This window comes from Leptonotus elevatus, chromosome 18 (genome assembly GCF_054856555.1).
Source record: "Leptonotus elevatus isolate MCC_2025b chromosome 18, RoL_Lele_1.0, whole genome shotgun sequence".
Taxonomy (NCBI): domain Eukaryota; kingdom Metazoa; phylum Chordata; class Actinopteri; order Syngnathiformes; family Syngnathidae; genus Leptonotus; species Leptonotus elevatus.
The window spans coordinates 15,456,040-15,483,192 of NC_141256.1; the positions used below are offsets into that span (position 1 = coordinate 15,456,040).

Below are 27,153 nucleotides of genomic sequence, written 5' to 3' on the forward strand. Positions count from 1 at the left end.
CATGTCACTTTTTTTGTCTGCCAAATGTCACAAACAAATAAAGTAAATTGTTGTGTCGAGAGCAAAAGGCCACACGTGACGCGCGATATGGATTAGCGCACGCGCATGCTACGCTTACGCAGGAAACAGACGCTCCCTTCTTGACAGGGGTGACATTTTAACTGTCGGTGGTTATGACTAATCATTCCGGATCAAGTCAAAAAATCCATGCCAGGCTTCACCTCGCCGCGAGCTAAATGCTAAATGCCGGCGTGTCGTTTTTCCTGACGATGCATCAAAGTGGCTCCTTCTTCCCATCTTTCGGACTGTCTCGCTTTGTTTGCTAATTTGTTTACTAAGTCTGTAACCAGCAAGCGAAGACTTAACTACTTTGGGCTAATCCTTGTAATTCATTGCAGTTTGCTAACTAACTACACGTATGTTCATAGTAAACTATTTTTGCAGAATCCTAGTTATTAGTTTGTGAGCGAACAAAACACTATTGAGCTAACTAGTTTGTGAGCTGACTGACACTTCTAACGAGTTAATTAATTTAACTTAAAGGTAACGTGTTTAGAATTTAGTGCCGTCGAGTGGCGAGCTAATCGAATGCAACGATTTTGAAGCAAGCGGACTTCGGTACCACCAATTACTAACAATTATTATTTGGAGTGAGCGAGCTAGCAAGAGCAAGCTAGCAAGAACTCGCTGGAGTGGCTAACAAGAGCGGCTAGCAAGAAGTAAAGCAAAGAAGAGGGAAACAAGCTAAGTCATATAATTAGCGTTTGTCTCATAGTGATTATATTAAAAAAATATATGTTAATGTGATAGAACATTTTATTGAAATTAATATTGTTTTTAATGAATAAATAGTTCACCACTATGTTGTGAGCTGAATTCAGCAAATTGCACAACTGGCTAACTAACTCGTTCAACACATGAGACCAGCATGCTAATACTAAACAACTAGCTATATTGTATGCTAATAACTTGCCAGCTGACTCTGATACTATGATCATTTGTTTGCTAATTGAACAACTAGTCCAACTTTAAAATAACCGACTAACAAGCAAACTAGCTAATTAACAACCAACCAACCAACTGGTTAATTAACAAATTTACTTGCTGGCAAAAATATGTCTAATACCAAAAAAACGAGGCAAAAATAATGTAGCCATTGGCCAGTGGACAACTACTCATCTAATCCCTCTAAATATGCCGAGCAATCATAATGATGACAATGAGTCGAGGGTGTCTCTGTACATATCTGAAGCAGGCTTTGGCCTGACCCTCAGCTGCTAAGCAATGAGCAGGAATGTGTGTGTGTGGGGGGGGGGGGGGGTATCCACTCTGAGTGCAGAAATGTTATACATTAAACCTTTCAAATGTGTCGACAAAAAGACTGCGTGCACATTGAAAGACCTTTGAAAGCAGCGAGGGGAAAGAGTGCAGAAAGTCAAAGTCCTTAAAAAAAAAGAAAAAAGAAAAAAAGGATGAATTAACTGCTTCTTTTGGCTGTTCACTTCTGCAGTGCACATTTGTGCATGTCCGCGCGTGTGCGTTTCATTTTAAGTGCCTGGCAGCTAAAGCGAACAGGACCGCGCGGCCGCCTGTCGACTGCTGCCAAGCGCGCATGTACACATGAATTAAGCAGACCCTTAATTAGTCAATCAAGAGAATGAATGGCCAAACTTTTCACTGGAGATTCTAAAGCTCACAAACGCCAAAGTCATAGTCATCTTCCGTGTGCAGATACTCAAAATCCAGTGGCTTGGACTTGGACACCGGGGTAAAAAAAAATATGTGACTGTGACATCCCGAACATTAATATACCAAAAAATGATATCTGGCCCGATATAGCGCTTTTCCTAGAATGGCAAGAAACGAATGTCCATTTCCTTTTCATCTTTAAGCCTTTGAGGAGTTCTGCGCTCCGGCGAGAGTCCCCGTAATGAGAAGTGCGCGCGCTTACCTCGCTGCGTTTGAGGACAGCTTGCGTCCTGTAGAGCAGCAGGAGTCGCACGTCCGCGTCTCGCACGCTGAAGTTGCTCTCCAGGATCTGCAGCACGGCGATGCGAGGGCGCACCGGCAGCGACGGGTCGCCGCAGAACGGCCGCAGCCACGCCAGCAGGTCGTCGGAGCTCACCGTGCTGTCGCTGGAAGAGTGAGATGAGCCGCGAGTCAGCTCCTGTGACCGACAGCTTGCCACACAGTCTGTCTGGACAAAAAACAGACCTCCGCCAAGTCCACGCACTCCTCAAAATAACTGGAAGGTGTCCTCGCTAATTTGGTAGAAAGAAATGCTTTCAGTTTTTTTTCTTAGTCTAACCAGCAAGACAACAACTACCATAACTAAAAGCATGCTACTCGTTGGTTTGCTAGCTAACTCGTTTACAAAAAGAAAAGATTGCTAGCTAACTAGTTTGCCAGCTAATTGAGTAGAGCACTAGATAATCTACAAGCGACAAAGCTAACAAAATTGTTTCCCGGTTGATAAACAAGCTGGCTGGCTTTTACTACGAAACAATTTTTGTCTCATGCCTAACTAATTTGTGAACTACCTAACTTTCTATTAAGGTATTAGTAAAGGATTTTTTTTTTCTGTTAACTAAATATTTGTTTGCTGACCAACTTGCTATATTTAACCAACCAACCAACTAGCCAGCTAACTGACCAACTAACCAACCGACCGACCTACCTAACATTGATTGACTATCTTGAATTGAATTTAAATGCTTGTTGACCAATTGTATTTTGTTAACCAAACAAATAACTAGCTTAACTGACCAACTGCAGTAAAAACACAAGCTCTACCTTCCTTTGTTGGCTACTTGAACAGCTAGCTAGCCTCATAAATACCCCGAAATTTGTAGTGTACTAACGGCAACATTTTCGTGTAAAATCCTTTCAACACATTTTTGGGATGTATGACCAGCAGAATGCCACACACTGTTAACACCTCTCTGACATTGTCAATCAAAAGGGAGCAGCTGGAAAGATGTCGTGTTGCTGCCGTCCATCGAGTCCTGTGCGTGCGTGTGCATGCATGGGCGTGTGTGCGTGTGCGCGACCTACCCCTTTTGCGCACTGCTTTGCACAGCCGTCGCGATGGCCTCGAGCACGCCGAGGGCTGCCGTGTGGTTTGTCAGGACGTCGGGGTCGCCGCTAAAAAAACACACACACACACACACAAAGCAGAAAAGTGAGGATAAAATGATGGCAATGGTCTTATATAAGGGCTCATTACGATAAGAAGTGCAAATGACGACGCGTATCGGGGGGGGGGGGGGGGGACAAGCACTCGGAAGGAAATCAAAGGCTTTACTTTCAGGGACACAATCCAAATTAAATGCTCTGCAAGCAAATCGTTGTATTAAAAAAAAAAAAAAAAAGAACCATCATTGCGTTATTTTTAGCTTCTCACTCTCACAATGATCACATTATTGGGTGGAATTGGTTACCTCTTATCTCGTTGCTATACATGTGGCCACTTGCTATCACAGGTTGCTAGTGTTTGACCATCAAACGAGTTTGCCAGCTCAATCTAAACTGGCGGTTGATGCAAACTAATTTGTATGTGAAAAGACTAATTTGTTAGGTATAGTAGGTAACTACCCAATCCTACTAACTACTAGCTAGCTAAATATCCAACTAATATAGTTCAATTAACCAGCCAACTAACCAATTAAATGACTTGACTAACCTAACTGGTACCTTCACTGCATTTTAAAGAGAGTCTTTGAAAAGTGTTTAAAGCTGGTTGACTAGCTAACCAACTACATGGCTGATTAGCGCTGCATCGAGATATTATCACAAAATCAGACCACAGAATACCTAAGCACAGCGACCACTCTGGCCACAGCGTCCTGCAGCACACTTTTGACGGACAGGTCCAGGGGTCCGACGGCAACATGCAGGAGTTGCCGGATGCTCTGGAGAGACTGGCCATCGGTCGCCATGGTGACTGCCAATTCGTGGACCTTGGACTTCTCGGAGCGGGACAGATCGTAAAGCCGACTGTAGCCCCGCAGCTGCTCCTGGAACGGATAGAAAGTAAAGAGAAGAAAATAAATTTTGGGGGGGAATGGCCGAGTCTATCTAACTAACTAACTATCTAACTAACCGTAACTAGTTTAGTTTATTGCCATTTCAAGAGCTACCTAGCTGTAAAAACTAACACGTTAATAATAGTAATTAACTAGCTAAATTACTAACTAAATAACCAACTAGTTAGAAAGCCGATTAAGTCATTTGCTCCCAAAAACGTATGAAAACGTTCTATTTTAAATATTGCCATGGTCCCAAAAACATATTTATATGTTTGTTTGTTTTTACGTTTTTTTAATGCTAGAGCATATTGAAGGCTTTGATACAGCTTCTGACATGAAGAGGTTGCTTAACGCAATGGTAGTTATACAAAAAAAAAACGTCCAGCAGGTGGCAGCAGAGTATAAGAGATCAACCAGGGCCGTGTTGCAAAAAGCCGTTTTCCCCACTGTTTTTAACAGATTTGTGACTAATGATGAAACTTTGGTATATCCAAATGCTAATTGCTGCAAAACAGAAACAGATAGAAAAAAGGCTGTGTGTTTTTTTATAGCAAGAGAACACTATATTCTGTAGGCCTTGTAAAATTTGTCAAAATCCAGTAAAACAGCCGGCAGCAAACGGGGTTGCTTCGGTCAAAATGGCTGGGAGTCAATGAGTTAACTAGCTAGCTTGCTAGTTTGTTAAGCTACGTAGCTTGCAATAAACCTAATCATACTAGCTAAATAGTTTGCTTGCTGACTTACAAGGTTGCTAACCCATGAACCAGATGTATATATCAGTAGCTAGCTAGGTAAAGCCACTAACCAACCAAACAACCGACCGAGCTGGTTAGCTGACGAATTTACTAGTTGACCAACTTGTGTGCTAGCTGGGAAACTAGCTATCAATCTAGCTAATACTACTAACTAGCTAGCTAACAAAATAGTCAACATGGATGTGCTCAACATTTTTCGTTGTTGTTGCTCTTTTTGCTATTGCGTGAATTTTTGTTACATTTTGACATGGATTTACTTAAAGGGGCTGTTGGAGACGTAATCGTGCCACCACTCTCCCAAATGGACGCAGTTGGGACCCTTGAGCAAGAAGCAAGAAGCTATAATACAGTATGGTGTAATCCAACAACGCCTTCCCACAATGCACTTGTCTCCACTTATCTGGATGAAGGCCATCAAGCAAGCGGCGCGATAGAAGCCCTTCAGGGGATAAACAAACATTTGTGGTAGTTAAAACCGCCGGCTGCAACGACAGCCTTTCACAGCGGCGATATTCACCGCGTTATTATCTATTGTGGTGGCGGATTGCGCTGAAGTGAAGAGAAGCGTTTTTGGCCCTGAGCGCAAGCGGCGAGGAGTTGGGAAGTTCCATTTGGTCTGCGACACTCGCATCTTGTTGTAAGTCAAATCGCAAATGTCTCTTGGGGAAAAGGGTCCAATCGGGCCCAGATGGCAGATGCGATGCTTTTGACTTTATTGTTGTCAGCCGGCCGAGAAGCACGCACACGCACGGCACGGCATGGCACGCTCCCTGCCGATATTAACAAAGCGGTTTAGACGAGGTGAGACAAAAGTAGGCAAATCTTGACAAAAAGGACAATTTCATGGTGAGATCCTTTTCATCTACCTGTGATGACACAATCGCTCCCGGGTCGCTTCACGCTGTGGGTGTCATATCTCATTTTGCATTGTGACGCATGTAAACAGAAATGTAAAAAAAACAAAAAACAAAAAAAAAACTGAAACTCGGGGGTTAAATGCGTTTAACGTGCGGGAGTCAGAAATGACCGACTTTTACCCGGATCTCACCGTCGCATAGCAACACTGGCCAAATCCTAACCTCACTTCTTCAGCGCACGCACGCACAAGCACACACGAAGCAACAGGGAGGTGACAGCAGGAGAAGTTGCTTAATGAGAAACAGCGTGACCGACACACTCCAGCGTGGAAGTGTTGAAAATCCACAATGGAGCCGATGGAGGAAAAAATGTCAAAATGAAGGCCACGACATACACTGGAGGTGGCAGTGGCCTTCATCTTCATCTTCTTCATCTTCATATGAGACAAGAGATAAGAGATTTTGCATGTTGGCCGCAGCACGCGTGTCACGATATACGTGTGAGTATTCCAACAATTCCCAAAAGGAAATACAGTGGTGCTTTGAGATGCAAGTTCTATTCATTTGGCGATGACACTCACAACTCAAAACACTCAAATGTCATTCATCGGTACCAGGGTCTCCAAAAACGGAATTATTTTAAAAAGTGTACTTTAAGAAAAAATATCACTCTACAATATGTATTATATTACATGACATTGTTATATAGTATTAAAAATATGACTTTTCAAATACATTTATATTAATTTATAAATTAAAAAAATATATTCATTTTTAGAATAAAAAATGAAATGTTTCTATTTGATTATTTTCATCATCAGTTATAATTAAAATATTAAAAATGTAATATTTTCAACAATATCTAAAAAATAATGACATAAAATAATAAAGAATAAAACAATATAAAGAATATAAAAAATAGACTTAAGACAAAAAAATGGTACAAAATAAATGGGCATAAAATAAATATAATAATAAAAGTAATCAAATGTAAGTGTACAAAATAGTAAGATAAAATGTTATTTTGTCCTCATGCTGTTTTTGTCACTTTTGTCATGTTATTTTTGTTAATAGCAGTGTTGCTGCATTATATTATATTATTAGTGGCCCAATAAAAACAAGTCAAGTAATGAAGTGAAAGTGATACGGCAGGTGCATTTAACTACCTGCTGGCTGTCACGCAGCGACGCGATAAAGTCGACACTCAGCGTCTCCAGGTGGGCCTGCGATTGCCGCAGGTGGGCCAGCGCCTCGTCCAGAGTCATCCCCGCCGCTTGCGCTCCTTCGTGCTCGCCGGCCGCCTCGCCTCCTGATGCCGCTCCTCCTCCTCCTCCTCCTCCTCCTCGTTTCTTGTTCTTCTCGGACAGCTGCCGCATGTTTCTGGCGGCTCGCCGGAGCACTTCGGAGCGCGTCTGGATGCTCAGCTGGACACCAATTGGACGGAAGGACATCACAATCAGAAAGGCAGGAGTTTGTTTTTTCACAATTTCAAAGCCTCACTTTTTATTTTTTATTTTTTAAATCACTCAAATTTTACAAGGTCATTAACAACACTCGTCGAATTTATTCGTACGTTACAGGGACTTTAAGGGCATTAGGACACTTTAAGAGGCCAGTAGAATTCAACACGTGAGCAATAATACCAGCAGCGAGCTTAAGCCGCGAGTGCGCAGATAAAGGCTGCCAGCAGGGTGCGATTGATTGGATCCAGTGTGAGCAAGTTAGCAATTCAATAGGAAAGGAGCAAGCCTTTGGCTGCTGGGAGACTTCATTCAATTGCAAGGAAACAGACACACACACACACACACTAATGGTGTGAATGGATTGCACCTTTTTCTTTTTTTTTTTTTTCATGTGTGGACCAGCCAAATTGACCTCATAATAATGATGGAATTTCATGGCCCACTCGTGCATAGAAAAGACAACACATACACGAAGGGGGTGATTGTATAGTAGCATTTTTTTTTTTTCAACTGTCAACCAGCAGCCAACGCTGGTTTTGCAGCAATCCAAAATTTGAATGGTCTAAACCGCTAAAACGTGGCAGATGTGCTTCCTTGACAATTGCACCATGTTTTTGTGGTTCTATAAAATAAAAAATAAATAGGGGTGGTGTCAGGCGGTTAGATTTTTTTAATAGTAATTAATCACCACTTCAATAGTTAACGCACGATTAATCGCACATTTGTGTACAATAAAATGTACAATAATATATATTTTTAAATAATACGTTTTCATACTCTTGTTATCATAAAAGTGGAAAAAAAATTAAACTAATAGCGATATGGCTGCATCTTTTAGTCATTGATACAGTAATTTCCTAATTCATAAAATTGTGTTAAAATTAAAAAGACGCTCTGTACTGTAAAAAATGTGTGATATTGATTTGTTGGAGGTCAATTTTCTGCCACTAGATGGCATAATTGCATTTGTAAGATGTTGGTGAAAGCTCATTGCATTTTTTTCCATACTAAGAGCTTTCTAATCTTTGACAGAAGTAACATTTTAAAATGTGTAAAATACAAATTGACCCCAGTCTCCTCAAATATATGCATTATTATTAAATTTATTACAGCTAAATTTTGACGTGGACGTGTCTGCTGCGTTGTGACTGGAATTCCCCCAGTAGAGACTTTCCAAGTAAGGGGCGTTCATTAATCGCGCGTTTAAAAAAAATTTAACTTTAAATTAAAGGATCTTTGTGCAGTTTGTCACTTTTGTACTCGCGACTGCCACCTCTGGCCCAAAGCGTAACTGCAGCATCTGTGTTATGCTCGTTCATGGTGCGCGTGCAAGTACAAATAAAATTAAATATAATAATACAGTAGAGTTCATCTGCTGCCTCAAAATGTTGTTTTGCAATTTTTTTGTGTTTCAGCAAGTTTATACATGCGAGGGTCAATCGTCTGATGCGCAGCGTGGGAGTTAGCGACTGTATCATTCCCGCGACTGTCTCTTTCAGCCGTGTCGGGCCCAAAAGTGTCGAGTGGGTAAGTAAGCGCCGTAAACGGTAACTACAAGCTGAAGGTTAAACGTTAAAAACGCTCTCTGTGTGATGAATCATCTGAAAAGGGCGAGAGAAAGTCAGCATTTCCGACAAAAACGTTACATAATGTACACGGGTCCGGCGGGCGGTCAGCGATGCCCTCGCCTGGTGGCCTCGTGGGAAATGGAGCCATCCATCATGCGGGATGGGGGTGGGGGAGGGCGAAGGGGAGACAGTGAGAGGAGTCAAGGTTTTCCCCCCTTCGGAGTTGATGGAGAAAGGCGTGACAGCAGGTTTCAGGGAGATAAAGTGCACGTTAAAGAGCGCGCGGGGAGGGCAGCAGAGCCTGCTGGGTGCTCCACTTTAATTGGCGCTGAAAGGGGGAGAAGAAGAAATTAGCTCCCTCAAGGGAGGCGGGAGAGGATAAGAGAAAAGAGAGGGAGGGACAAGAAACTAGAAAGTAACATTTAAAAAGTAGGTGATGTCTGGTCGGTGCTGGATTTCACTTTCCTTTCTTTTCTTTGATCCTTCCTCGGGTCTCCTGACAAGTATTCGGTTTAGGTGAACGGTATGGGATTTTTTATAGGTTTTAGGTGAATTAATGAGTACACACTCACGCACACACACATACAAAATAAAAAATTAAAATAATAATAATAATTTTAAAAAGCGCAATGATGACATGTCGAATCGGTAAAATTACCAAATGAACAATACTGAGCTCTCTCGCAAAAATAAATAAATAAATAAATAAAAAGTGAAGAGCAACAGGAGGAAGACAAACAACAGGCTGTTATTGAAATGTCATTAATTACCTGCGTGACGGCCTCAGCGGAGAAGGTGATGTCATCCAGGAAGTGGACGGCATGGACAGGAAGCAGCCGGTCCAGGTACTTGGCGCAGGTGTCGTAAGCGTGCAGGTAGTCCTGCTCGTTGTGCGGTGGTCTCTTCAGCAGCTGGGCGTCGCCCTTCCAGAACAATTTGCGCAGCCACGTGCCGTGGACCGCGCTGGGGGACAACGTCGCACCCTGGCCGCCGCCGGGACTCGGCAGCAAATAGGCCAGTTTGGAGATGGACAGCACGTTCTGACTGGTCAGAACCGGTTCCAGGGCGGCCAGAGGGTCCTGGGATTCGTCCGTCAGCTGGCGGTAGTTTAAACCTGCAAACAAAAGAATGAAATTAATTTGACATGTTGCCGTTTATTGTGTTGCACATTCACAAAAAAAGATTTGAAAAAACAAAACAAAATGAGTGTGGGGACTCCTGACCGTTAAATCTGAATTAGATTAAAAAAATATTATTATATTGATTTAGATAGGTTGATATGTATTAAAACATTTAAATTTACGACACAAAAAATATATATTTAAAATAGTAAAAGAAAGTATAAGAAATTAAATATACACATTAACAGAACACTAAATTAGTCAAGTCAAGTCATCTTTATTTATACAGCGTTTTCAAATAGCCGTATACATTGACGTTAAAAATATGTTTAAACTAAGTTGTCAGGTGATTACAATTTTTAATAGTAATTAATCATGACTTCAATAGTTAACTCACGATTAATTACAAATTTTGTATATGCACTAAATGTACAATTCAAATATGTTTTCCTTAGTTTTCATACACTTGTTAACAACATAAAAGTGAAAAAAAAAACTAATAGAAATAGGGCTGCATCTTTTAGTCATTGATACAGTAATTTCATAATAATTCATAAAATTGAGTTCATATTAAAAAGATGTACTGTACTTTAAAAAAAATGAGTGTGATAATGATTTGTGATAAGGTCATTTTTCTGCCGCTAGAGGGCATAATTGCATTTGTAAGACATTGGTGACAGCATTTTTCTTTTCATATTAAGAGCTATCTAATCTTTAACACGAAGTAACTTGTGAAATTCTGCACATTTTTTAAAACTGTAAAATACAACTTGACCGCAGTCTCCACAAATATTATGCATTATTATTCAATGTATTACTGCTCAATGTTGACGTGGACGTGTCTGCTACGTTGCGACTGGAATTCCCCCAGTACAGACTTTCCAAGAAAGGGGCGGTCATTAATCACGCATTAAAAAAAATAAAAAAATGGTGGCGTTAAAGGAACTTTAATTCACGTACTAATTTTGACACCCCTAGTAGTTACAAGTATAAAATGTTCACGCCACACTGGCAGTTCCACGCTTGTAAAAAAATGTATATGAATTTGATTTACATTTCCAAGCCTTATTCATTAAAACCAATACAAAATACGCACGCGGCTGCTATTGTTGCTTTGCGTCATGTAAAGCAGACAGACACATTAGTGTGGAAGCTTAAAATATTCAACAGTGGCCCGCCCGTGGGATGCAGATGCGCATATCAAACCGCGACGCACACGCGTGCAATCCCAGACAGGCTCAGACAGACACTCGAGCTGCAAAGAAGAAGAAGAGGAGAGAAAGGAGCTTGCACTTCCCCCCGCCCACTCACACACTCGACTGCTCGTCTGTATCATACTGTGAGCAAAATTGCACACACAAAGATGGGGTAGAATGTGAGCTTTCTTGTAATTCCATGCAGTCTATATTTTACACTTAATACAGAAGACTTCCCTCTCATGTCTGTGCGTCCGCGGGGTGCCGCCAGCCCACAATTCAAACACATAAGCTCGGCCGTATATGCATTTTTAATGACAGCGGGTGGGGGGGAAGTTTGATGCTTGAGGGTGACGAATTCCGCCTAGCAACAAGCGACCAATCACGTGTGTGACGTTACCGGGAAAAATAATGACAGCAATTATGTTCACTGTAAAAACAGTTGGGTCAAAAAGTAACCCAACTATGGGTCAAAAATGGACAGATCCTCTCCTTGGGTCAATTTGACACAACTTTTAGTGTCAAACAACTCATAAATATTGGTCAGATCCTTTACTTGGGTCCCAAAAAATTGGGTCATCTTGTAAAAAACAACCCAGAAAATTGGGTCAAATTGACCCATAAAGTGGATCGGTCCAGTTTTGAGCTATAATTGGGTTACTTTTTGACCCAACTGTTTTTAGAGCGTTCAGTCGCTGAATGATAATAAATGTGATAGCTTTAAAATCAGTTACAAATGCTTAAGATATGAGTGGGTAATTTTATAAGAGAATGGAATAATTACAAGAATAGTCATTAGAATGTAAACAGGAAAAATGTAAAAAATAAATAAAATAATTTAAAAAAGGAAAGATGTGAACATTAAAACAAATCTTTGATAATTAAAAGACTAAAATCATGAAAATTTAAACAAAACAGTAAAAAGTGTAAACAATAAAAAAAACTAATGATCAGTTAAAATTTAAACTGACAAATTGAAATGTGAAACTCAAAACACTTCTTTTTTTTTTTTAAATAATTAGTGAACTACAACATTAAAAACAAACCCACTTCAACTAACAAACTAACTCTGTGACATTTATGAGACGAAAAAGAAAAAAAAAACACCCCTGCAAAGCCGTGCACGTACGTGCGCGCGAGCCTGCAGCATGTGTGGAAAGCTGCGGCGTCATCACGGAAGCAGACGGCGCAAGTGAGGCGTGAACACCCCAGCTGACCTTTCGCCAACGTCCTCGGAGATGAGTCGCCACATCGCCCGGCCCTTCAAACTGTAAACTAAGCGACAAAACCAAACCTGCTCGCAAACGACCTTGGAGAGGTCACTGATGGGCGGTCAGGGCGAGCGATGCTTCTATACTCTTTAACCAATCAGATTTCAAATCTGTCCTGATCCTCTGACCCTCAATGATGTCATCATTTTTCCCACCCTCCTAATCACTTATTATTCCTTCAATTGAAAACTCACCGTTGGCCACAGCGCGAAGCTTCTTGAGCAGCTTGACGTGGCTGTCGGGTGCGATGGCGGCGGCGGCGGCGGCGGCGGCGGGCATGCACGGCCGGCAGCCGGCGGCGTCCAGCAGGGTGTAGTAGTAGAGAAGCCGGCCCAGGTCGCCGCCCTCCACGCTGGGAAGCACGTACTTGCTCATGTGGCCGTAAAAGGCCTGCGGGTCGCCCTTCAGCGTGGCGAACAGGCCGAGCGACTCGCTGCGGGATTCGATGTTCTTGGTGGACAGACTGAGAACAAAAAATTGGGAAATCAACGACGTAGTATACAAATGAAAGACTTTTGTCTTCTCAGGCAAGGAAGGCTTCTTGATATACTCGAAAATGGACCGATCCTCTACTTGGGTCAAACAAGTCATAAATATTGTCTAAATATGGTGTAGTATGTAGTATCATAAATAGTGTCAGATCCTTTACTGAGGGACAAAAATTGGGTCATTTTGTATAAAACAACCCAGAAAGTTGGGACCCATAAAGTGGATCGGTCCATTTTTGAGCTATAATTGGGTTACTTTTGACCCAACTGTTTTTAGAGTGTTCAGTCGCTGAATGATAATAAATGTGATAGCTTTAAAACCGGTTACAAATGCTTAAGATATGAGTGGGTAATTTTATAAGAGAATGGAATAATTACAAGAATAGTCATTAGAATGTAAACAGGAAAAATGTAAAAATAAATAAAATAATTTAAAAAAGGAAAGATGTGAACATTAAAACAAATCTTTGAGAATTAAAAGACTAAAATCATGAAAATTTAAACAAAACAGTAAAAAAGTGTAAACAATAAAAAAAACTAATGATCAGTTAAAATTTAAACTGACAAATTGAAATGTGAAACTTAAAACACTTCTTTTTTTTAAATAATTAGTGAACTACAACATTAAAAACAAACCCACTTCAACTAACAAACTAACTCTGTGACATTTATGAGACGAAAAAAAAAAAAAAAAAACATGGATCGGTCCATTTTTGATCCATAATTGGGTTACTTTTTAGAGTGTACTTTTTTTGTGGGTCTGCCCATGATAGTCAAGCCTACCAAATTTCATGTTGCTGATTGAAACAGACTTTGGGGGCCCCCTGAAAAACACCAAGATGACCCAATACTGTCCCCACTTCGAACCAAAATGATAGACTTCCTCTGCCTTTTCTGGCATGGCTTCTACAGACTTTTTTTGTGGGACTACTCCTGACACACATACTGTATCTACCAAATTTGATGGTACGAAATCAAATTGGCTTCAGGGGCTGAATTTTCTTTGAATGAACCCCGGAAATGCTAAAATGACTCAAAAAATGGCTGCTTCGAACCAAAATGGCAGGTTTCCTGTGTCTTTTTAAGGGATGGGCTCTTGAGAATTTTCGTGGGTCTACTCATGCTAGACATGTGCTTCAGTTTTGATATCGCTAAATGAATTGTTTTATACGAAGGACCTCTGGAAAGGGGAAAAAAATAGTAAAAACGGTCGGTTTTAAACCAAATTAGCATTGGCTTCAAGAGACTTTTTTTTGTGGGTCTACTGAAATGGACTTTTATTGAACTTCTATTGACTTCTACTGAAATTGATTTTGTGAGCTGAATATTATTTGGTGGATCTCTGAGAAAAATCCAAAGTGAATCAAAGATGGCTGCTTCAAAACAAAAATGCAGACTTCCTGTGTCTTTTTCATAGACGCGTTCTTGAGACATTTTTGTGGGTCTACTCAAGATAGACGATGTAACAAATTTTCATGTTGCTAAAAGAAATTGCATGAAGAGGCACTTTCTTTTTTTTAAATGTCCACTGAAAAATGTCCAAATGATCCAACATTGTCCACTTCCTGTGTCTTTTCTGGCGTGACTCGAGACTTTTTGTGGGTCTACTGAAATGGACTTTTATTGAACTTCTATTGACTTCTACTGTATTTCTACTGAAATTTATTTTGTGAGCTGAATATTATTTGGTGGATCTCTGAGAAAAAGCCAAAATGAATCAAAGATGGCTGCTTCAAAACAAAAATGCAGACTTCCTGTGTCTTTTTCATCGATGCGTTCTTGAGACATTTTTGTGGGTCTACTCAAGATAGACGATGTAACAAATTTTCATGTTGCTAAGTGAAACTGTTTGTGCGGGCTGAATCTTTATTTTTAAAGGACCTCTGGATCTGGAAAGGGGCAAAATGAGTCAAAATAGTTTTTTTTTTTTTCATGATAGGCATCCCCACCAAATTTCAAGTAAAACTGGCAACAGGAACTAAATTCTTCAGAACTGATCCTTGAAACTGGGAAATGTGATTCTGACTTTGAACCTAAATGGCAGTGTTCCTGTATCGTTTAGGCCATTGGTTCCTGAGACTTTTTTGTGGGTCTACTTAAGATAGACAACGCAAGCAATATTCATGTTGCTAAAAGAAATTGCATGAAGAGGCACTTTCTTTTTTTAAATGTCCACTGAAAAAATGTCCAAATGATCCAACATTGTCCACTTCCTGTGTCTTTTTCTGGCGTGACTCGAGACTTTTTGTGGGTCTACTTATGGTAGCAACGTTCCATTTGCTAGACTTGTCAAAAGTGAAGCACATTTTCGCTACATTTTCTTTCAATGATGGACGGCGCATTTGTCGTCGCATCTCCTGTCCGCCGTTCGGTCGCTTTCCAAAGTGGCAAAGCGACTAAATCAGCGTCAGAGTGGATTCAATCAGACAAGACTGGGCGCGCTAATCAAACGTTCGCAATGAAAGTGGAAGTGGGATGCGCGGAGGATTAGTCGCCGTGACATTATCGTGTGAAGCGATGCGGGGCCTGTATATTCGCCACGTGATCTTGGCTGGCTAATTTGTTGGCAAGTGACAACCCGACACGGATGTTTGTTTGTTTTCTCTTCGTGTCATTTGCTGGCGTGGGCGAGTCGTCACCTCACGAAGCAAAGTCGCTTCTCGGCGAGTGTTACCTCCGCCAAGGATGTTAACGCTTTCCTTCTGTGTGCCCATATGACAACATATGCTCCACTGGGAAGAATTATTATTCTTATTTTTGTCGCCGTTGTGGCCCCCCAGCAGCAAATGTCCCCTCAGACCAGCGGCGGTCGGGGCCCGCTGATTTAATCCATCTTTTGCTGCACTTTCTATTCAATGAGACAAAGCAAAAGTCCCTCCTGAAATTCACCGTTGGCCTCCACCTGCTCCATTTACAATATCAACAGCACTCAGCCGTGCATTCAATCAATTTTCCGCACCGCACATGCCCAAAAGACACAAATGCACGGACGGATACGCATGCATTTGTCCATAAACGCACACGCGCGCGCGCGCGCACACACAATCCGCTGTAATTTATCAGGAAATAGAATCCATAAAGCATTTTCTTACATCCTGACCGCGACGGGGGAACATTTATCACTGATGCACACGCGCGCGCGCTCACACACATACACACGCATGCGCACGTTGTATATATATATATAATACAATAAGCTGTAAAATAAATACAAAAACAGCTTGTATTGACTCCTTTAAGAAATGATACAAATAAGGCCCTTGAAATGAATGAATGAGTCCCACCCAGTGTGCGCATAATTGCTCACCACATGACTCTGCACACCCACCGGCATCTATAAACTGAGAACGAGTACCTCCACCAAGGCAATTCGAAATATTCCTGAATATGTATGTGTACTCAAAAAATATAAAAGCAACACTTTTGTTTTTGCTCCCATTTTTTTTTTATGAGATGAACTCAAAGATTCACAAACCAATCTAATCCATCCCTCCTCACAGGTGTGCCACATCAAGATGTTGATTAGACGCCATGATTAGTGCACAGGTGTGCCTCAGACTGATGATGAAAGGTCACTTTTAAAGGTGCCGTTTTGTTTGGTTCTGGTTTTCTGAGTCCCCAGACCCAGACTCTGAAACGGCACCTTTCAGAGTGGCCAGTCTAAGGCACACCTGTGCGCTAATTATGGTGTCTAATAGGGCTGAGTTAAAAAAAAATCAAATGATAATTATTGAATCCATTTTCCTTTTCAAGCCCGATATTGATTCATAAAACCATGAATCGATTATTTTAATATACTATTTTCCTATAAATTCTTAAGAAAATGGAATTTTATAGGCCACATTTTTTTCCTTCGTTTTCTTGAAATTGCTGTTCACATGAATTGAAGTATTTTCTTACATTTAATGAAAGACCTGATTTATTGCACTTTTTGACCATTCAGAATCTTTTTAATTTATATTTACAATTATTGAATTAGAATTATGAAAATATTTTCAACTCGTCCTTGCTGATGTCAATGTTTGTGTAACACTTGAGTGATAATAACACACGTTCAAATTTCACATTTTCCACATTTGAGAAAAATTGTCGATGTTCCACAATTAATCACTATTTGATTGAAATGAAATGAATCGCATCGGGAAAAATCTCAATCGAATCGATTGAGGGAAACAGAACCGATACCCAGCCATTATCAGCTTTCTTGATCTGCCACACCTGTGAAGTGGGATGGATTATCTCGGCAAAGGAGAAGTGCTCACTATCACAGATTTGAACTGGTTTGTGAACACTATTTGAGAGAAATGCTCATATTGTGTACGTGGAAGAAGTTTTAGATCTTTGAGTTCATCTCGTAAAAAAACTGGAGCAAAAACAAAAGTGCTGCGTTTATATTTTTTGCCGAGTGTACGTGCATGAAATGCGCTATATAAATAAAGCTGCCTCGCCTTTGGCTTTGCAAGATGGTGGCGGCGTGGTGTACCTAATAATGTGGCTGCGTGTGTGCACAGTACATTAGGAGCAAGTCGGGTGACGACGTTCGGATGCTGTGAAACGGAGCAATTTGCAGGCAGTTAACATGAGATGAAAAGAAAAATGCACTGCCTGTGTGTGTGTGTGTGTGTGTGTGTGTGTGTGTGTGTGTGTGTGTGTACCCGCTGTCTGTGAAGAGGAACTCCAGATGAGTCATGTGGACCTCCCACAGAGAAACGCGGTAGCGCTTAGCCAGCGACACCGAGATGCCGTACACGGTGTCATCCAGGGTCCTAAAAACACGCAAACACGTAGGAAGGGAAAATAATGATCACTCATTAGTGCTGCATAAAACACACGCACACACAAATCTCAAAGCCAACGTCGAGATGGAAAATCAGGACTGACAGTATTTGGCACCACTCGTTTTTCAGTCAAACGTTCTGAAACGGATAAATCGCGGCAAATCGAGTTTGGACTCACTCGGCCAGGCCGAGGATGGTCTCCTTCTTGTACTCGGGGTCGGAGCTGAAGCGCTGCACGTCCACGCCGCGGCCCAGGCCCTGCAGCACCTGCGCCTGCGTGAAGTCGCTCAGCCGCTCGTTGTAGGCGTGCAGCTGCGTGATCAGCTCCTGCAGGTCCCGGGGCCAGCCCGCGTACGCCGACACGTGCTGGGTGACCAGTCGGATCAGCTCCTTCGGGTCAGCCTGACGGCGGAGGGAGGAGGGAGAGGAGGGAGTCATACGGACATGTCGGCACAGGCTGCTAATTAACGCCGTTTTATTCTCAGGATGGCCGTCTAGTGCGAGTTACTCTGGGAGGAAGTTTAACAAGTGAGGCTAAAAATAGGACACCTTTTTTATGTATAATACTGCTGCAGGATGGAGAGTTGAAGTCAAACCTCAAATTCTTCATCACAAGATAATGAATAATATCTCATATCTAATATTGAGACTTGTGTAGCACCACTATTTATATATAAATATATTTAAAAAAATCAAATATTTCTTTTTAATTTTTAAAATTTAAACATTCCAATAGTATGCCATAACATTTGTGGATTGAGCAGTGAACCTTGCGGGATGCCACCAGTTTATTTTTTTAATTTTTTTTTTGTTTTTTTTACAGAAATGGTGACTTTGTTGTGACATGACTTTGTAAAGCACATCTTTTTACAGTGCACGCAAGAGGCTGACAATTTGGGATGGGAGTCAATTTGACCTTCAATCGCAGGATTGGAACGAGACAGGATAAAAAGTTCATGGGAGCAGACTGGAGCGGGATTATCCAGTAGGAGGGAAAAAAACAAGGACTGATGTTTTTGTGTGTGTGTAGCTGACCTCTAAAATTTTTGTAATTTGAATGGGAACAGGACAAGACAGGACAGGATATATTTTCTTAGGATGGTCCGGGACCGGATGGGATTGATATTTTTTTCCTGTGGGAGTGGGTTGGGACAAGAGTAAAAATCCACTCCCATGTCACCCTCTAGTACACGCTATACACTCTAAAAGAGAAATGTTGAACCAATTTAAGTCTAAAATGAGAATTGTTGACCAACTTCATTGAATTTCTTCAAGTGGGAACACACGATTGAATTACATTAATCCAAAATTAATATATTAAGTTTTATGAACTCAATTAATTAAACTTAATGACCTCATCATTATGCTTTAAATTATTAAAAATTATTATTTTATTTGTTTATTTATTATTTTGATTATTTATTATATTATATACATATATATTATTGATTTATATTCTGTATATTTTATGATATATATATATATATATATATGATTTATACAATATATTACTGTATTATATTTATTATTTATTTATATACATTTTAAATTACATTAAATTATGCTTTAAGCTGGTCAACAATTTTCTTTTTAGTCTTAAATTGGTTCAACAATTTACACTCAACAATTTACTACATTCTTTTTAGAGTGTAGTAATGAAAATTGTCTACATTATAGTATTAGACTAGCGGTGTTCCACAAGTCTCAATACTAGGTCCACTCTAGAAAAATGTCAAATAGAGAAAAACGGGGGCAACTTGGTTTATCAGTGTGCAAAACAAACTAGTCCACATTCTCAGCTGACACCGTAATGTACTGTTTTTCATTAAATTGTCGTAGAAGTGTTTTTTTTTTTATACAACTATTTACTGTAATTGTGATTACACTAGTTCTATGGTTATGTTATATTGCTTCTGTAGGATTGGATTTGCTGTGTGAAGACAAGTTTTTAGTTTTTTTTTTTTTTTTTTTACACAGCATGCAATGTTATGTTTTTTGGAGGCCATGCGGCATAAAAGAGTAAATGCTGTCGTTGAAAGACAAAAGGAAATTAGGTGCGTGAGTGGCAGTGGAGAAAGTGTGCATAAACGATTTGTGCCCCGGAGGCTTACCGTCACGGTGAACGCGTTGCACCCGCTGAACCCGACAAGTTCCCCGCGCTTTCCTGTTGCCTTTCAGTGCAAAACTAATGAGGCTATTTTCCTTTTTCTTTTGGCCCCAAAATGGCTTCCAGGAAAGCCGAGACACGGACCGAGCGAACGGACGCTCGTCGGGCTCGCTTCTTCAATTTGGCAGCGAGGAACACATCAAGTGTGGCGGCTGAGAGCAAATCGATAGGGGCGCCTCGCCTCGCCTCGCCGGGAAAAAAATACGGCCCAAATGTACCGAGCCCGGTAGCGGCAGTCGTGATTCAGGCGCCACGGCACGAGACCAAATTTCCCCTTTTCCGACTAACACTTCGCTGCATTCCCATTTAACCGAAGACTGAGCCAACTGGTGAAGAAAAACGTCCGATTGTTTTGCTCCAAATCCAACGTAGGAGAACCCGCGGCGACCAGTGAGTTGAAATCCTGCACCAAGCACGTGTACGTGCGCCTCTTTTGTGTACGCAGGATGGCAACGGGTTGCGCTCTCCGGGTGAGCGAGCGAGCTCGTAATGGTTTTAATGAGTAGTAGTCATGTCATAGTTAGCAGTCAGTGCACTCATTAGCGCTAATAGTGTAACAACAATAGCTGCGCATAAATAGGGAGCAAGTTGGAGAATCCCTTTGCAAGACAGTTTGCGGGTGACCAATCAAAGCCCCCCCCCCCCCCCCCGACCAAAATAAAAACAAGTGATCAAATGAAACTTTTTTATTTTCGAGACTAATTGATTTGCTGTTCCTACCGGCCTACTAAAATTCTTTGTTGAGGCGGGACATCATTTGTAAAATCTCGGCAGTCATTGGGGTTTGTAGTGCTTTTCCCATAATGGCGATTTAATAGCACGGCGGCTCCAACAATGGCGGCTCGGCCCAGTGGCGCGGCGCTCGCACAGTCGATGCCAAATGTAAACAAACGGCTGCAATTCAATCAATCTGCTCGCTATTGGGCTAATGCGTTAATCTTTGTTCCGGATGGAATTCTAATATCCGGTGTGAACTCTCTGAAGGGAGAAAAACTTTTGGACTTAGCAACAACACCAGGGATAGCACAGTGGGCACACATCTGCCTCACACAAGGTTCTGGGTTTGAATCTCTTTTTCTTTTTCTTAACATTTGTACAGGTTATACGTCACCATGTTGTAAAACTTTTTTAAGTGATTTACCTTGGTCATATTTGTATATATCACAACAACCTGGCCTTAAAACGGGGTGTGTAGACTTTTTATATCCACAGTATATATGAGCAAAAGTAGAAAATGACTGAATCCGACTGATCTCCACCCTTGGGAAGTTTTGTTACATTTACATTTACCACAGCTAAAATAAAGAAGGACGAAAGGCAGACACAAACGACCCCCGAGGGTGCAGGGTGATTTATTTGCGTGACGGTATTCCCGCACCCGCATCCCATTAGTCCTGCTGATCAATAGTCAGCGCGAGAAAGATAAATGCCCAGGTGAGGAAAGTTCTCTTCTCGCGGCACGCAATTGATGAGGGCGGCTTAAGCATCGCTAACGCCACGTCGTGTCGCGCCAACGGCGGCGCAATCGCGGCGAGAGGCAGCACTTAAGCGGCCGTATTGAGAAGCGGAAAGCGAGAACGAACGCGGGTTCCTTTCCTTGTGCCTCCGGGCTGCAATCGGAAAAGCAGCCGCTCTGTGCTTGCGCGACGATCCGATGGGAAGGCAGCGCCAAAAGGCTTCGCGAGTCAACAGAGCGTGACGGAATGTTGAGGTGAGCGCGCGTTTAAAAAAAAGAAAGAAAAAAAACTGCCGCCGAGCCCAACAAGATGAAAATTGATAAGCGACAAGAACATGAACGGAGACTGCGCCATAGAGATGATGCCGTTTTCATACAGTACTGGACAATTCATTAGGTACACCTGCTCAATCTAATGAGCAAAAATTATAAAAAAAATAAAAGTAATATGCCATTTTATATATATATATATATATATATATATATATATATATATATATATATATAAATATATATATATATATAAATATATATATATATATAAATATATATATATATATATATAAATATATATATATATAAGTGTATATATATATCTAAATATATATATAAGTGTATATATATATATATATATATATTTATATATATATATAAGTGTATATATATATATATAAATATATATATATATATATATATATATAAATATATATATATATATATAAGTGTATATATATATATATATATATATATATATATATATATAAGTGTATATATATATATATATATATACACACACACATTTTCTCATTTTTCAGTTCATAAAATCAGCATGGCTGTAATGTGCGTCAGGTTCGATATCTCCTCGTGTCTAGTGTAGCATGAAAACACGCCGTTGATTTTTGAAGACGGAAAAAAAACAAAAAAAACAAATCAAACACCTCGAGTCGGCCCTCGGAGAATTCTGCTATTTGCAACTAAATGACTTCGGCGCCTCGAGTGTTTGGGGTCTTATTGGGGCGGCTATGAAATTATGCGATAGAGACCAAAGAATTCAACGAGAACGTTAACGCGCACTTGACGCGTACTGGGACACAAACACACACAAACAAAACACAGAAATATAAAAATGCATACAAGGTAGCGATAGTGGAGGAAGAGTGAGCAAGAGTGAGCGATATAGCAGGAATGGATGCATTTTTCTGATTGGGACTGAATCTGGTTTGAATGTTGCATATTGCAAATTTGTTTCAAATCAGATCAGACTTCAGAAAAAGTTAACTGGGATATTACAAACCGGTCATGGATCAAATCTGTATTCAATTGGTAAAACTAACCATTTTTGCGATTTTGGAATCCGACATGATTTGCAGGCGATTTCCTCGCGTGATTTCCAGGCGAATATGCAATATGAATCAAATACGGATTATCCACCTACCGTTAACACACATTGCATAATACAGAATACAATTTAGATCAGATCCGTATTAAAGCTGTGTAACTTCTGATTTTGCTTACATTTGGCAAAGTCACTTCCATTTTGGCAAAGACTTAAATGGTTTGAATTTGATTTTAGTATAAGAAAATTCCCAATCCAGAAATGCAATCTGGATCTGATTAGGATTGAATCAGGATTGATATCACAGTGCAACCTTTGCAAACTTGATTCCAAATCAGATCACATTTCTTAACATGTTAACTGGGATTTTACCATCCAGTCAAATGCGCAATCTGGATCGGAATTGGATTAAACGACTCAACTATAACAATTTTAGTCATCACATAAAGTATATATCAAACGCAGCCACCATACGAGCATTTGTGTCTGAAATCACGTATCACACGCTTTAAGAGAAGCGAGTGCAAAAACAAGCACGCAGACAAATAAAACTGTCGCAAGAGAGCGGAGTGCCGACCAAATGACAAAATGAGCCCCCCCCCCCCCCCCCCCAACACAAAACACGGAGGGAGAAGCTTGAAATGATTCTCCTTCCGTCAAAGCTAATCGCTCAGCGCAAAAAAGTTTTCACGAGCCCATCAAGCAGAGTTGAAGCCGCGGCCGCCAGTCGAAGCTAAAACAAACCAGCAAAGTAAGAAAAGTCCCTCGAGCGCCAAACGGCCGAAAGCCGTCTTAAAATTGTCGGCTAAATGGATGACTGCAACAAAGTATTGGAATGGGCCAAAAGGAGAGAAAGTTTCAGCCTCATCCATGCTGTTTTTGGCAGACAGCAAAATGTTGCAAGACATGATTATTTGCCAAATCGGGATTGAATCCGGATTCAACTTGGTTGGATTTTGCAAATTCTAACCCTGCACGCGCACATGATGTTCAACAAAAGGGATTTGATGGCGTTGTATGCATCGAAAAAGGCTTTGCTACAAATATGCAGCAACCTGGAAGAGATCTGGATTGAATCTGGTTTGACATTACGGTTCAAATCTGATCCAGTTAAGCTGAGGAATTTTACATGATGAACTTCTTAATCTGGATACAATTTCTGAGTGTGAATCCGTGTGAATGCTAATTTTTCTGAGAGAAAAAAAAAATCAAACAAGAGTATTCGGATAATTAAACTCGGACCTGGTAGAGTGTGTGCTTCTTGTCCTTAAAGCAAGGCAGCAGGCGGCTGTAGATCTGCAGCGAATAATAGTAAGCGGCCAGCTGGAGGGACAAGGCCGAGTGGCAGTGCTGCTCGAAACACTGGTTGGCATCCAGGACCTGCACGCAAAAGCACAGAGGAGATTTTTAAGGCGTTTTTTAAATTTCAGTGCAATACCGCGTTTTACCACAACATGCCCATCTTTGGGGTTTTGCATTGCATGTTAGCATTAAGACACATTTTTGGTCAGTTTTACGGCCAACTTGAACTGGGCGAGACAAATAATCAACTTGACGCAAGCAATGCTTTGCCGCTTAGCTCATTGACTCCCAGCCATTTTGACTGAAGCAATCCCCTTCACTCCCGGCTGTTGTACTGGATTTTGCAAAGCCTACTAAATATTGTGTTCTATTGCTAGACAAACATGTAACCTACCAAAAGAAGGATTAGAGTCTCTTCTTTCATCAGGGAAAAAAGTATATTTGTATCTGTTTGCGCTTTCCAGCAATTAACACTAGAATATAGCCGAGTTTTATCATGATTCACAAACTTGTTGAAAACACTGGGGAAAAGAGCTTGTTGCAACATGGTTGATCTCTTATACTCTGCTGCCACCTGCTGGCCTTTAATTTTTTAAGAAGTACCATTGTTTTAAGCAACCTCTTAAGGTCAGAAGCTGCATCAAAGTCTTCTGTATGCTCCAGCATAAAAAAACGTATATAATACGTTTTTGGGACCATGGCAATATTTAAAATAGAACCGTTTATATCCGTTTTTTTGGGGAGCAAATGAGTTCATTAGATAATTGTGCAGTAAAGACAGCCGTCTTCTTTTCGGTTCCTCCAAAGTGACGTATGATTATCTCCCATTTCTTGACAGCAAAACAGATACAAAGGATTACTTAAAAAGTGTGTTTTAATGTAATGTGTGTAGTAGAGGTCATCTTAAATAGGAAAAAAAAAAAAGCATATGATCTTTCCAAATTGTGGATGGACCTTGAACATATCCCCATTAAAAATGGTTCTCTTGTCATCAAAAGGCCTTTATCGGTTTCGTTTTATCGGTTTCGTTTTTATTGTTTTATAGCTCAAGGTGTCACAAAAGCAAAACATATTTACGTTAAAGTCACAGTTGTGATTGACATTCATATTTAAAAAAAAAATAATAATCATTTTCTCTGCTTTATGGCCAGAAATGGCTGAAATCTAAATGTGTTTTTCTGATTTTTCCGAAAGATTGAAGGCAAATGTATAATAGAACTTATATATTCATTAAAAAATGATTTGTCGATCATGTCACAATGTTATCAAGAGCGCCATACGATAAGCGGCGGCTGACAGATGACCAACACCAGGGAATCTCCCGCCAATGTGTTTTTTTTCCCACCTCCCCCCGTGAAAAAGAAAAAAAAAATCAATAAGATGGATTCGATACGGACGGAAGCTGTTAGAACGTCCGCCCAGTGCCTCCACTGGAATTGAGCTGTCCGTGCCGGACTTGGACGTGCACCTACCTGAGGCAGCGCCAGTAAGTAGGACAGCGCCAGCGTGGCGTCTCGGGGGAAAGCGTCGTTGGCCAGCTGCAGCAACACTGAAGACGAGGATGGAGAGTTGAATTAACAACCAACATGATGACTGATCCTGTGTTGGCTGAATACAGATCACAGTTTGAGTAGGTAATGGTAGGAGAAGAAGAAAAAAAAAAAAAAAAAAAAAAAAAAAAAAAAAAAGTCAAGCAGCATCATTAAAAATCTCCCCCTTGACTTTGGCTATTCAGGCTTTTTTTTTCCTTTTCTTTTTTATGCTTCTGTGTGCTTCTGGCATGGAAGAGGGCTCACTTATTCAAAGATTAAAAAATACATGGCCACTCCTAATAAGTGTACTCCACCTAACTTTTTATCTAAAGTGCACTTTTAAAAGTTTCCCCGATTGCCAAATTAGCTTATGCACAGCTGAGCAAAATGAAGGATGAAATTGTTGCGAATAGAGTGTTTCTTTCTCATGCGCTCCGTCTGAGCAGCAGGCGTTCGTTCCCGTTGTTCACTCTTCTCGGGAAACAGAGTCGGACCATCGGAAGGTGAGAAGCGATGAGCCTAAAAAAAAGCTTCAAAAGTGCTATAAAAACATCACGGCACGTAACGGACGTCGGTATTGAAAGCCTGGTTGATGAGGTCATGTTGTGTGCTCGTCTCGGAATCAAAATCAAACAGCGCCGTGTGCCGCTAGTGTAACTTCAGAAGCGTAGGGCATGTCAAACGTCACCCGAGATGTCAAAATAGTAAAAACCTGTTTGATTGAAGTGTTGCTCATTCTTTTCAAAAAATAACGTCTGGACTGCCATTAAACCCAAACATCAAAAAGTGGCTCAAAAACCTTCATTTGCTGAACGTCACCTGAGATGTCAAAAGAGTGATTGTCTCAAAATCAATGTTAAAAAAAAAATGGCGGAGAATTTGGAGTTCTAGCAAATACTTAAGAGGGGGAAAAAAAAAGCTACAAAGGGGCCACGATTAAACATCAACATTTTACTAACTAAACGTGATATCCATAAATTAGTTTTTGAAGCGAGCACACAACGGCAATAAATGTTGTCAACTTGTAGCGACATGAACGAATACACAAGAGTGCAAATCCACTTTGAAATGACAAGATGAAGAAAAATCGTGTCCTCAAGCAATTCCATCACTGGGTGCAATTAGTTCGAGACTCCTTTGTGCATTGCATTATGGGGTGGGTGGTGGTGGTGGTGGTGGGGGGGGGGGGGGGGGGTCATTTGCTGCATACTTAAAATGATTGGGCAAAAATATAATGAAGCACTCTTGATTTATTTCAGTAGGTGCATACGTTTGGATGTATAATTGCAATAATTGTCAATAGCACTGTGGGTGGGAAGTGGAGTGAGTCATTAACATAACCGGTGGTGCTAATCACACAGGGGGGGGAAGGCGACAAAACAAAATAAAGTGATGGAGGAAAAATGTGGAAAATTACAAGTCGGTAATTAGGAAGAGAACTTGAATTCCCAGTTCAGTTCAATGCACACACACACACACGCACACACACACACACACACACACACGCAGATGAGCCTACACTTGACTGATGAAAAAGTCTTGTTGATTTTCATCGTGTCAGCCGTTTCCAACCTAATAATTTTCACTTATTGTCCAAAAAAAAATCAGCTTTTTAAACTTGAGGCGACATAATGCCGCACGGCTCCCACAAAGTGAGGGAAGGGGCGGAGTTTTACAGCCAGTTGAGTTATTTTCAAAACTTTTAATCAGTTAATATTGTATAAAAAAAATAAAAAAAACTGATGATGACGGAACAGATTAATATCAATTTGTGAAGAAAAAAAAAATCGATTGACCTTATTTGGACATATGAGTTTTAAGGTCAAAGGGCAAAG

The 27,153-nt window shown here is 40.7% G+C and overlaps 1 protein-coding gene across 1 annotated transcript in view; it reads right to left on the minus strand.

Annotated features, from left to right (window-relative positions):
• Positions 1-27,153, minus strand: part of nbas (NBAS subunit of NRZ tethering complex) — a 102,905-nt gene that overhangs the window by 21,091 nt on the left and 54,661 nt on the right. Inside the window, exons 40-49 of the mRNA XM_086061444.1 lie at positions 25,259-25,335; positions 23,727-23,864; positions 17,704-17,927; positions 17,403-17,513; positions 12,454-12,722; positions 9,442-9,785; positions 6,807-7,064; positions 3,814-4,016; positions 3,055-3,144; positions 1,952-2,135 (exon numbers count right to left, since the gene is read on the minus strand). Coding sequence (XP_085917570.1) covers positions 1,952-2,135; positions 3,055-3,144; positions 3,814-4,016; positions 6,807-7,064; positions 9,442-9,785; positions 12,454-12,722; positions 17,403-17,513; positions 17,704-17,927; positions 23,727-23,864; positions 25,259-25,335 — 1,898 coding nt within the window. The remainder of the gene's footprint in view (positions 1-1,951; positions 2,136-3,054; positions 3,145-3,813; positions 4,017-6,806; positions 7,065-9,441; positions 9,786-12,453; positions 12,723-17,402; positions 17,514-17,703; positions 17,928-23,726; positions 23,865-25,258; positions 25,336-27,153) is intronic.